Genomic DNA, 12,850 nt, shown 5'->3' with positions numbered 1-12,850 from the left:
TGTGCATATGTGCAAGTATGTAGGGGAAGATGAATGTGTGTGTGTGTGTGTGTGTGTGTGTGTGTGTGTGTGGTGGCCAGGCAGTGGTGGTGCATGTTTTTAATACCAGCACTCCAGAGGTAGAGGTAGAAGGACTCCTATGAATTCAAGGCCATCCTGGTCTACAGAGTGAGTTCCAGGACAGCCAAAGTTACACAGAGAACCCTTTCTCAGAGAGAGAGAAAGAGAGAGAGAGCACAAGTGTGTCTTGTGTGTGGTGTACTAAGGTATGTGAACATGGATCACATGATTTTGAGGAACAGTGTGAATATATGTGCAGATGAGACCTGGCACTGCTTGTGTGGTAATGAGTGCAAGGGTGTGTAGCCTGTGGAGCTGTGTCACTCATAGGAGGGGCTGTTGTGGGTTTGTAAGCATTCATTGCTTCTGGCTCTTTGACCTCAGCGGACCTGTGCCAGGCATACAGGAATACCGAAGGAGCATGAACCTAAGAGGAGACAGTACTGGGGCCATTTATGAAGTGCAAGTTCCTGTAACACCCCAGAGTTAGAGGACAAGTTCCAGACAAATCCATAACTCAAGGACAGCAGGGAGTCACGGTGTCCAAGCCTTTGTGACCCAATTGACAGTGGTTTCTAGAGGCCTCTAGTCTACACTAGAAAACCTCTCTGGCTGGGATCCAAACCCCTTTCCTGGCCATGTCTTCTGTGTTCAGGTCTGTAACCCTTGTGCTGCAGTGGCCCCAGTCTGTGGAATGCAGCTGTACCTGCACCCACCTGAGCCAGGTAGGGACACTGGCTTCAAGTGAGTGCACTCTGTATGGCTTAAAGAATGCGACCAAAGAGAAAATACCCCAAGTATTTACAGAAAAAGCTGTTTCCCTCTTTCATCTGAGTTGCCCAAAGGAATACAGCTGCAGTTAAGTGCAAGGCAGCTTTTGGCTCATGATGGATGGGCCGAAGGATGAAGGGAGGGGAACAGAAGGGGAGGAGTAAGATGGAGAGGAGCTGTAAAGGATGGGGATCAAGAGGAGGAGGAGGAGCAGGAGGAGGAAGAGCAGCAGCAGCAGAAGCAGCAGTGGGTAAAAGAGCAGAGGGGAGGAGCAGCAGCATGAGGAGGAGTGATGGAGAAAAGCAAATGGTCCCTGCCTCAGGATGTTTTGTTACAGTATACTATCACAAAGAATCTAATCACCTGGATCCCTGCCCACCACCTGAAGTACAAACGGCCCAGAACTGATGCCTCAGAGAGGACCAGGAAAGGAAGCAGCAATGTCAGCTTACTCAGATTCTCAGCCTTCAGCCCCCAGGGTCCTGACCTCCTCATGCACTTTGAACTTATAGTTTAGTGTGGTGGTTGTGGTGGTGGTTGTGGTGTGTGTGTCTCTCTCTGTATGTGTTGTATATATGTGTGCTTGGTGTATACAAGTGTGTGTACAGGTGCACATGTGCTATGGAGTGCTTGTGTGAAGGTCAGAAGGTCTTCCACTGTCTTTGAGACAGGGTCTCTTTGCTCTTCCTTGTGACATACACCAGGCTAGTGGCCTGCTAGCTTCTGGGTAGTCTCCTGATTCTGCTTCCTACCTTGCTAAAAGAGCATGCAGACTCAGATGCACATGTGACTATGCACAGTGGGTTCTGGGATTCCAGAATTGTCCTTCTCTCCTACAGCAAGGGTTTCACCCACTGGCATCTCACCTGCCCCAAGTCCTTTTTAATATGCAAACCAGTCCTCAGTAACTGAGGCCATGTTGCCTGTGTTCTCAGACCTATCAACTAGAGACTGTTACACACACACGCACACACACACGCACACGCACACACACACACACACCTCCTGCACAGATGGAAGGATTTCTGTAGCAGTCAGGGTCCTTTACAGTGTATTAACACAACCCAAACTGGATCAATGACAGAGAACTCACTGTTTGGAACTGAAGGGTCCTATGACATTGAATCCCAGCCCAGCCAGATCCTGGGCACAAACACTGTTGCCAGGAACCAGCACACATCCTTACTTCTTAGCTCACTTTCTCAGTCAGCATCGGACTCAGTTTTTCAAGCTGACAAGTTGTCTGACCGCTGCAGCTGTGGGCTTCACTTTCCCTTTTGTTTCTCTCTTGCTCTGGTTAGCTGTGATGGGCTCAAGTCACCAGGTGCTCCTTACCAATGACTGGTGGGAATTGGGAGAGGTGGCTGGAGGGAACTGGGGCCAGGGGTGACTTTGGGAACTAGGAGGGATGACTGGTGGGAACTGGGAGGATTACTGCTGGGAAGTGGGGAGGTGACTGACTGGTGGGAACTGGGGAGATAACTAGGGAGAACTGGAGAATTCACTGTGGGAACTAGGAGTGATGCCAGGTGAGAACAGGAAAAGGGAAGCGGCTGGAGGGGAACTGAAGAAATGGCCATTGGCAGATGGAATCAGTAACCAGTGGGGTGACTTTCATTTTGGTGACTGAGGAGCCAGTGTCAGCCATATCAGCCTTGATAGAAAACGGAGTACCAAAAAGAGTGTCCTGACGGGGTAAGCCAGATCTATGCAGGAGACGAATAGACCCAGGATCCCGGAGGGGGGTACATTCCTGGACTGAGACACATTCCTGAGGAGGGCTCAGCAGAGGTGATCCATCCCAGGAATCAGGAAGTCCTGATCATGCTGAGAAGCTCAGATAGCTTCAGTGTGGCTCCAGGCCGGGGCTCCTGGACAGAACAGGGATGCTCAGCATAGGGAAACAACGGAGACTGAGATGGCCCTCTGGATGCTGTGGGGTATGGCCCACACTTTGGTGATGGGTGCCCTGTGGGAGCGGGAGCCAGAGGTCATGTCCAAACTCTCTCCTCTCACCTCCCCTCCTTTCCCCCCCCCCCCCATCCTCCAGGTCACTGCCACTGTGAGGGTTTGGGGCAGGCTCAGCAGTCCGACTTTGATGGTATCTGCTTGGCATTATGTATGAGTCAAGGAATTTTCGGGAGCCAAATTTCTCCCCAGACCTTCCCAGACCTGAGCACCCCACCCTGAGGAGTTCTGGGCTCTGGGCAGCACCTGGTACATTGTCTGCACTTCCTGGAGGACTTGTCAGAAAGAGATTGATGTCTCTCCCTCCGGCAGTGCGGAAAATCCTTGCTTCCTTAGACAGGTTTGGGGCACTGCTGGGAGACACAGAAGGAACTCAGCTGCAACCCCACCCTCTGGGTGGAGGAAGCCCCACCCCCCAAAGAGTTAGTTGCTCCAAGACAAGGAGCTCACTCTCACAAGAGCCTCCTCCCACCGGGGATGGGTTTGGTAGAGAAGGCTAGCCTCTCAAGGAGCAGTATTCTGCTGCCCAGGAAGACCCCTCCTACTAGGGTCCAAGTTCTGTTCTTTAGTCATGTTTCCCTTCCTGCTTACCTGTCCCAGATATTGCAGAGCCTGTGGGGCAGCACTCAAGGGGCCTGGACATTGCTTCTCTAGGCTGGGCTGGGCTGACCCCTCCTCCAGTGGGTCCTGCCCCATTCTCATTTCTTTTGAGCAGATAGGACCTCGCTAGGTAGCAATTCTTTTAACCCAGCATTGCAAGCGCTAGTGTTACAGGTGAGCGCTACGAGGCTTGGCTGCTCTTCTTCCGTTCAAGAAATCACAAAGGATGGCCATCCTCTCTGTGGGTGCATTAAGGCATCCCTCAACATGACCTCAGACCACTGGCTTTTTAGCACTTTTTAGCAAATCCTGGGTTCGTGGCCATCAAAGCACTCAGTCTTTCTCAGTCTCCCATTCTGTGGTTTTGTGACCAATTTTAATATAAAAATTCTTGAGTGTTGGCCTCTCTTCTGGCTGTACTTACTAATGTGATAGTCTGGAGAGGGAACGATATTCTTCCTGGGGCTCCACATGACCCCCACTAGGCATGCCAGGTGATGGGAGCCAGGGTCCAGTTGCACCACAAGATCCTCCTTCTCCGTAGAGGCCCCTGCGTCCTGGCCACTAGCTCAACTGAATGTGCTCCCTATGTTCTACACACAAACTCCTCTTCTTTAAGCCCAACTTCCAACCTCCTGCCTCAGTGCACAGATTCCCCACCCAGCAGTCCCCATGGCTGGTTCACTCCTGATCACGATGAATTTTGCTGCTTCCTTTCTCCCATGGCTGCTGCCTGCATTCGAGCTACATCACCTCTGGTCTGGGCACTGAGGACAGTATCTCTCCAGGCTTCTCTCCTGCCATTCTCACCTGCAGCCTAATCTCTACTTCATCCAGAATGAGCTCTGGCCACCAGCAGTGTACACAGATGCTTCCCTGCTTTGAAGAGTCAACCCTGCTGGCTCCCGAGCCCTGTCACCTGAGCCTCTGCCCTCCATCCATGGGGCCTCCTTCCTGTTCCTTTCAGGGGCTGCATCCCATCCATGCAGACACAGGCAATGCTGTTCTAGTCAGTCCTCCTTATTCCCTGGCTGCTGTGAGGCTCTTGCCTCCCTGTAACCCGCCCCAACCCTTCTCCCAGCGTCCTTTGCTACTCCTACAGCACACAATGCTCACCAGCTTCTGTGAGCTCCATGGTTACCTTGGGCCTGGAACCCTAAATGCAGAGATGGAAGAGGGTGCACCTCAGAGCAGTCAAGACCAGTGTCTGTTGTCAGCAGGCCTCCCAGAGGACCCCCACCCAAGCCCCTGGCCATAACACAGGTGATACAGCAGCACAGAGTATGTGTTCTTTGCAAAATTAACAAGTGAATGAAAGAATGCACCTGGGGCCAAGCAGCCCTCCATTATCCCTGCAAACAGAAGTGAGCACTTTTGCTACATTAGGCCAGTTGTCACCAACTGATAACTGTCCAGAAAAGGAAGTCGAGTAAGATTCAGATCTGAGCTCTGTAGGTGACAGGTGGACTCTAAGTCTTGGAGTGGGTGCTACCCACCTGCATCACTGCCTCTGTTGGAGTAGCCAGGCACTTGTTCCCCTGGCTCTAAGTACCCTGAGACAGGCCACTAGGGCAGAGCTTCTGTGTGTCCCAAAGAGCCTTACTGGAGAACACCAATATATGGATAACTCAAAACTGCCCAGGAGATAGATGAAGTGGGGGACTGACAGGTGGATGAACCCTACCTTGGTAATCAGGGGAAGCTTCCTGGAGGAGACAGCATTCTTCTGGCATATGAGCTGTATCAGAATGGAACTATTCAAACGGGTTTCTTAATCCATAGGATGAAATCAGTGTGTCTAAAAGGTGGCACACTTCCTGGGACTGGAGGCCTGATGGAATCCAGACAGGTTGTCCAGCAGGAGCTGGGACTTTTGATAGTAAGAACAAAACCTCCCATGGGGTCCAATGGGAATCTGACAGGGACAGTGACTCCTCAGCATCTTCCAGAAGCCGGTCTACTGAGGCTAGACTCAGATGTGTATTTATTTCCTCCTGGGTTTCCCTTTGGCCTTGTGAGGTGTTGCTGTGAGTAGCAGACCCTAGCATGCCCATACAACTCTCCTTTAACCTGAGACCCAGAGGTGTGACCTGATAGGGAATAGTTCAGGTGTTTCTCTGGTGAACTCCCTTTGGGCATGTTCTGAGTACCTGGTGGGGATGAGCCCTCGGAAGGTGCTGGAAACCAGTCACTACAGGGGCTCAAAGCCTCAACTTGTCTGACCTGAAGCACGGAAGAGGGCTAGGAATCCTGACAGCTCAGAAACCAGAATCTGGCCTCAAGGTGTGGAGCTAGGATGAAAAGATCTGATTCTTCTGCTGCTGTTGGTGCCTCGGAACGGCTGCTGGCTGCCCGATAGGTGACCAGTCCTGGCCAGGGCTGATGTGACTGTGCTGAATACAGCGAGATCTCTGAGACTTTCATTCAGAATGCAGAGTTAGCAGAGCTAGGCTGGATGTCACCCGATTAAGGGCCCATTCAAGGTCACCATGGCTCCAGGCCAACAGTGGCTGCAGTGGAAGAGGAGAGGCCTAGAGGGAGAGGCAAATTGCATGAGGTAGGGGTAGCCATTATACCTCTAGAGCTGTGGAGCCTAGTTCAGCTCAGGGACTCACTGCCACAGGCTCCTGGCCAGTGTCTAAGCCACAGTTGCTATGTCTACACCGTAGACAGCTTTGCTAACTTTAGGCCAACTTCTACACCAGCCCAGCTGAATCGGGACTTTGGTCCTCACCCAGTGTTGACAGATGCCACAAGCTGGTAAGGAATCTGGAAAGCCCATCTTCTAAGCTCAACCCTCCTGTGTTGTAAACAAGGTTCAAAACCAATCTTAGATCCACTCAGACCAAAGAGAATGAACATGCATTTGGAATGAGCTGGGCTGGTCTCACCAAACCTGGAGAGCAGAAGAGAAGAGAGTTGAGAGTAAGCAGAGTATACTCATTAAGGGAGGGCATTGCCTCGAGGCTCTGGAGACAGAGGAACTAGAGCCCAGGCCCATGTTGCCTGGACTGAAGAAGAGAATGAAAGCCATAGCTGGCTCACAGGGCCTAGAGGATAGGGCTGGGCCTGCACTTGGCCGGGAGCCACGGTGACGGTTGCTGTGCTTTTCCCTGTCTTCCCTGCAGATCCTGGAGGAGAACATGAAACTGGAGTGTAAGTGTCATGGTGTGTCAGGCTCCTGTACCACTAAGACGTGCTGGACCACATTGCCACAATTCAGAGAGCTTGGCTACGTGCTCAAGGACAAGTACAACGAGGCTGTCCATGTGGAGCCTGTACGTGCCAGTCGAAACAAGCGGCCCACCTTTCTGAAGATCAAAAAGCCCCTGTCCTACCGTAAGCCCATGGACACTGACCTGGTGTACATCGAGAAGTCACCCAATTACTGTGAAGAGGACCCAGTGACAGGCAGTGTGGGGACACAGGGCCGTGCCTGCAATAAGACAGCCCCTCAGGCTAGTGGCTGTGACCTCATGTGCTGCGGCCGTGGTTACAACACGCACCAGTATGCCCGGGTGTGGCAGTGCAACTGCAAATTCCACTGGTGTTGCTACGTCAAGTGTAACACGTGCAGCGAGCGCACAGAGATGTACACGTGCAAGTGAATGAGGTCACAGGTCAGATCTCAGGCAGGATACAGTCTCCCTGCAGGCCACTGCCGGGATGCTCACAGGGAACCACAGAAGCACTGTCCTTGTCTTTTCTGCTGAGGGGGAGGGGTATTCTGGGTTTCCTTCAGACTCCTGTGGGAAGCATCTCTCAGAGGCCCGCCCATTCTACTCCCCATGGATGCTGCTCGGCCACCCTCCCCCAGACACCGCCCAAGCCCCTCCGTGGCTGGAACAAAGTTTTTCTACAGCAGGAGCTCTGGAGCTTCGGGCTTCGTCATAGCAATATTTAACAGTTTATTCTGATAAGAAATAATATTAATTTATTTAATTAAAGAGAATTCTTCCACTTCGTCGGGATCCGTTTTCTGCAATCAAAGTGGACTGCTTGCAGTCCTGGTGAGATGACTTGCTAGGACTGGGAGCTGAGAACAACTGTACATAATTATTCTTTATGCAGATGTTTCTACTAGTTGATTTCACAAGTACCCTTCTGCAGCGCTAGGTGTTAAGTACAAAGAGAAGACAGTCTTTATACACATATAGATACATATGCATACACATTTGTATTTTTTTTTTGTTTTGTTTTTGCTGTTTGCTGCTACCTATCCAGAATCTAAGCTGGTCCAGATCTGGAATTGTTTTTTCTCCAGGACATGCCCCTATCCTTTTGCCCTCCACAGTTCAAACCTCACTGGTAGAAAAGTTCCATTGGGAATGGTGTGTGTGTGAGGGGACGTGAATCACAAATTCCCAACAGTTTCCATCCTGGAAAGTGAACCACTGGATAAGAGGCTTTCTAAGAGACTATTTTTCTATGAATATTTTATTTATATGGAGTCTGCCTGTGTTGCCCCATGGCCCATGCCTCTTCTTAACACTGGTACTCACTCAGGGGCAGGAAGACAAGGCCAGGTGTGTGGGCAGGTCCCCCGGGGACCCTCACATAGCTGGGGTCTGGAGTTCCATTTGCCAAGGGGGCCACAGCAGTTACTAGATGCCTGGGCTGGGATATTGTCTGTGTTGAATGAGAGGGAATCATCCCCCGGCTTTAGCCTGCTAAGCTCAGGTCTTGGAATGGGGTCACTGGATGGTTATCTTGGGAGGTGACCTCAGGATGAGCTACAGTGGTGGATCAGTCAGCGTCTTACATACTTTGAGAAGTATGGGACCTGGCATTCATCATCAGGCAGAGGCCAGCCCAGGGATGCTGACATCCCATCAGGACAGCTCAGGCACTGCCTACAGGTGAGGTGTAGTCCTAAGAGAAGGGGTCAGAAAGGAGAAGGAAGGAGGAAGAAGCCAAGGATTGTTGGCCAACCTCAGTGAAAGCGATGGGCATGGTCCCTCTGCAGCAGAGACCCAGCTGCACCTGTACCTCTCTCAACCAGGAAACCCCTCCAGAAGGCTGGGGATATTTTTATGTGTGTCCACATGCATTTCCACCTGTGTGCATGTAAGCACATGCACACACTCCTGTGCCAGCACTTTGAGGCACCTCCAGAGTGCTCACATGTGCATGTGCTTGCATGTATATCTCTGTGCCTGGGATCAGATCATGTGTATGGAGCTATATGCCTGAGCATTTGTGGTCCCAGGGGGTATTTCCAGGCATCTGCATTTGTAGGTGGGGTGCAAGGTAGACAGCAGGGAACTAATTTGATTGTGTTGAGCCACAAAGAGACTGCAACTCTGAACTCTGTGTCCACGGCTGCTGGTGAAACTCAGATGCCTGTGAGACCACAGCCCTGAGCCTCGTGGCCTGTGTGCTTGGAGCCCCTCAGTGCCTAGGTCATGTTCAGTTCCCTACTTGGGTTACATTACGACAAATAAACATGGCTGTTTGGCTGATTTCTTCCCTTGAATATGTTTTTAATTTCTCCTTTTATGTAGGTGTTTGGATGTATGGGCATGGAACTGGAAAGATGGAGTGGATGAACGGATGTGTGGATAAATAGAAGGAAGCATGGATGGATAGATGGATGGGGTGAGGGTGGGCACATGATGGGCAGACAGATGACAGATGATATGTGAGCTTTGGCAAGTGGGTGAGTAGATGTGTCTGTAGATGTGTAGGGGATAGACAGAAGGATGGGTGCCTAGATAAATGTGTGAATGGATAGGTATGTATTTGGTAAGGAGAAAACTCCAGCATTTCTCAAATTTCCATGTCACGTCCTCTTGCCGCATATCTGTAGGATCTCCACCGAGCATGGGCTTTCCCAGATGTCAGTCTCTCTGTTTCTGGCCTCACTTGTACCTGAACATGAGGGAGCTCCAACTAGCCTCACCAGGTGACTATTTAATTAATAATAGCAACATAATCACAACTCAGATGATGCCCTGCTTCAGCAGCCCTGTCAGAACAACACAGGACTTGGCTGCTAGCCTGTCAGCTGATCCCATAATGCACTGCAGACATCCAGCCTTGGGGCCTGTCCTCTCTTTGAACGCCCAGCATGACTGTGCTCTGAGCCTCAGTTTCTCCATCAGGGAAACTAACACCCTCCTCTTAGACTACTGGAGGATCCTCCCACGTGGCATTCGGAGTGGTAAGACAGCCCACGAAGGCTAGAACATGCTACTGTCAGTCATAATCAGGATGTCCACTCAGGGCCCTGGGGCAAAAGGAGTCTTCTAGCCCAGATTCACACTTTTGGCTCTGTGCTGGCAAAGCCACCCCTGTCCCATCTGTCGCACCCCACAGTGGTTTTCCAGAAAAACTAATGCTTAAAAGACTAGAATCTTAAGTCACTCCATTAAAACATCAGCCAGATATCAGCACACATCAGGTAGGCAGTTCCACACAGGTTCTTCCTGCCACATGACAAGGTGGGCTTATGAGGCCAAATTCACAGCTCTGGACCCAGGTCTGATTCGCCGAGCAAAGCTGGCCGTCTGGTTTCTAAATACAACCTCCACTTGGAGGCACCCTGGCACGCACGATGTTCAGTGTGAAGCAAGATAAGACTGTGGACGGACTTGGACTTGGCATGGGGAAACTAAAGCCAAGAGAGGAGCAGGAAACCTCTCAACAGGATCTCGGTCAGGAGGGTCCTGAGCAAAGCTTCTCCCCTGGGGGGATAGAGTCTCCGCTACACACTTACAAGGAGATCTGTACTGTAACCTGAGCTTCCAGGAAGTCTTTCCCCCACTTGACAGGTGAAAGCATCTTATAGACCAGAAATCTCACATCAGGAAGGGAGAACAAAGGCTGCAGCCTATGTGACCTCACATCAGCACCCAGGCCCCAGCCTTCTGCTTGAGGCTTGAGGGAGATGAAGACAAAGAATCACACAAGCTTCTGAGGCTCAAATAGGCTGTTAATGTTAACTCCTCCTCTCCAATAGAACACATCCCACAAACAAGGAACTGTCATGACCTCCCAGGGCACGCCATGGGTCCCCTGACTGGCCTCTCCACCTGCCTCTGTTTCTTTTCCTGCTACTTGGATGGGCGACCCTAGAAACAGTAACTTTGGGAGAAAGGGTTTATCTTAGCACACAGTTCAATGTACAGTCCATGTGGCAAGGAACTCAAGACAGCAGGAGCTTGAAGCAACTGGTCATGTTAAGTCTTCAGTCAGAAGACGAGACAATGGTCACATGCTTGCCAATACTCATGATGCTTGTTCCACATACACAGCCTAGGTCCTACCACATACACAGCCTAGGTCCTGCCACACTTATGATGACTTTCCTCACATCAGGTACATAATCAAGACAACTCCCTACATGCATGCACAGATACCTGTCGGCCAGGTGATTCTACACAAGTTGGTGATTTACACGTGCCATCAGACCACCTCACTGTCAACACCCAGATCTCCTTGATTCTATGTGTCACACTAAGCCACCAAGCTCTAGCCAAACCAGAACACACCTGGCTCACCCATGACCAAAGTAGATAAAGATAGGAACTCCTCTCACTCTCCACACACCCGGCACAAGGTTTTGTGCAGAGCAGGTACAACAATGCCATTTACAAAGCGCGCTGTGATGGGTGAGGTTCTGGCAGTCTGCATGCCTCCCCACTACCACACCAGTTTGCAGCATGGCAGCTACTGGGTCTTCACATGCTCCTGCATACCCCATACATGACTGTTCCCTCTACCTGGAGTGCATGCCTGCCTTTCTCCATCTGGCCCTTCTGCTCTGCAGAGGACTCTCTCCAAGATGCTTCAGGGAGGATGAGACCAAAGTCATTCACATGTAGCACTGGCCCTTGCCTCTTCCCAGGTCACCACCATAGAATGTGCTCCCTGATGGGACTCCAGAGCCAGCTAGAAGCAGAGGAAAAAAGTAAAACACATGACAAACCACCAGTGGACACAGACTTGGAATTCATCTCCTGGGCTCCAAAGCCAGGGTTTTCCTCTTTCTCGGAGAAGTGTATTAGTCAGATATTGCTGAGTAACAAATCATCCCCATGGCTCACTGTCTCAACACAGTAAAGACAATCACATGGCCCTCAACAATAGGAACACATCCTGGACACAACATCCGTAAGTGAGTCCATCAGTATATGGACATCACAGAGTGCACGGATGCAGGACACATGGTACAGTACACTGTACATGGACTCAATGGCTCAACACCTATTCTAGACTACAGATCTGTCCAGCAAGTTACTGACTGCTAACTACAGGGACTGTATGAATAACAAACAGGTGGTAAGCACCTGCAACATGATGGAAAATATTCACGTCTATAATCAGAAAACATTCATTAGCAAGCTAGATGTGGTGGTAATGACACACATCTATAATCCTGGAATTGTACTCAGGAGGCTGAGAACAGGAGAGCCAGAGGTCCAAGACCAACCTAGGCTACACAGTGAATCTGGGGCTAGCCTATATTATATAGTGTGCACCTGTCTCAAAGGAAAACACACACACACACACACACACACACAAAATGAAGAAAAAAAAACACAGTAAAAATACTAGGCAAAATTAAGTCCCATTATAATTTTATGGAACCACCATGATGTATGGCTAGACTCTAACCAAAACATCATGGTGTGGCACATGACAGCAGATAGTTGCTCATGAGTCTTGGGTGTGTCAGACAGTTCGGAGCTTGGAGGGGCTGGGAGGGTTCCCTCATGCGTCCATGTCAGCCAGGGGTCACGCAGGCATACACTGATCAGGACAGAACTCTTTCATGTTTGGGGTCAGCTCACCATGAGTGGGTTTAGCACAGCTTCTCCTAACAGGTCAGCTTTTCTTCCACTCACCTTCCAACAAGCTTGCCTAACTGTCTCCAATGAACCCACAGGTGTCAGAGCCCCTGAATGGCCACTTAGAGAAGCACACAGGAAGAGATCAGTGACTACCATGGAATTGACAAGGCCCACTAGGCTCCACCCACCATGGCCGACCTTCTCAGTAAGATTACCTCCACCCTGCCCAGACCCCTAAGTACAGTGTTCCTCCAACCTTCCAGCTGCTCCTTCCTAACTTGATTCAAACCCCAGCTCTTTGCCATCTCTGTCCTGGCTCCCCATGCCTCTCATCCACTATCTTTTTGTCCCCTCACAGCAGTTACCACTAGATTAAATGAGAGCTCCTATATCTTAGGGGCTGTAAAGAATAGTCATCAGGAACATAGAGCACTTGGGAGGTGGAAACAGGGGTTTAAGGTTATCCTTGGCTACACTGTGAGTTCAAAACCAGCCTGAGAGACATGAGACCTTGTCTCCAAACAAACAAACAAATTAAGTAAGTAAATGAAGTGAGAGCATGGGTCACAAAGCTGAACTTCCTGGGTGCAAAACTGACTGTGTGCTCTAGAGCAACCTGCTTAACCTTTCTGTACCTATCTTTCTCTATTGGTCAA

At 50.4% G+C, this 12,850-nt stretch overlaps 1 protein-coding gene across 1 annotated transcript in view; it reads left to right on the top strand.

Moving 5' to 3' along the window:
* Nucleotides 1-8,875, top strand: part of Wnt7a (Wnt family member 7A) — a 42,979-nt gene extending 34,104 nt beyond the window's left edge. Inside the window, exon 4 of the mRNA XM_034512502.2 lies at nucleotides 6,528-8,875. Within this exon, the coding sequence (XP_034368393.1) occupies nucleotides 6,528-7,007 (480 nt within the window). The 3' untranslated portion in view covers nucleotides 7,008-8,875. The remainder of the gene's footprint in view (nucleotides 1-6,527) is intronic.
* Nucleotides 8,876-12,850: the final 3,975 nt, after the last annotated feature.

Source organism: Arvicanthis niloticus, chromosome 9 (genome assembly GCF_011762505.2).
Source record: "Arvicanthis niloticus isolate mArvNil1 chromosome 9, mArvNil1.pat.X, whole genome shotgun sequence".
Taxonomy (NCBI): Eukaryota; Metazoa; Chordata; class Mammalia; order Rodentia; family Muridae; genus Arvicanthis; species Arvicanthis niloticus.
This window is presented reverse-complemented; position numbering and strand designations above follow the sequence as displayed.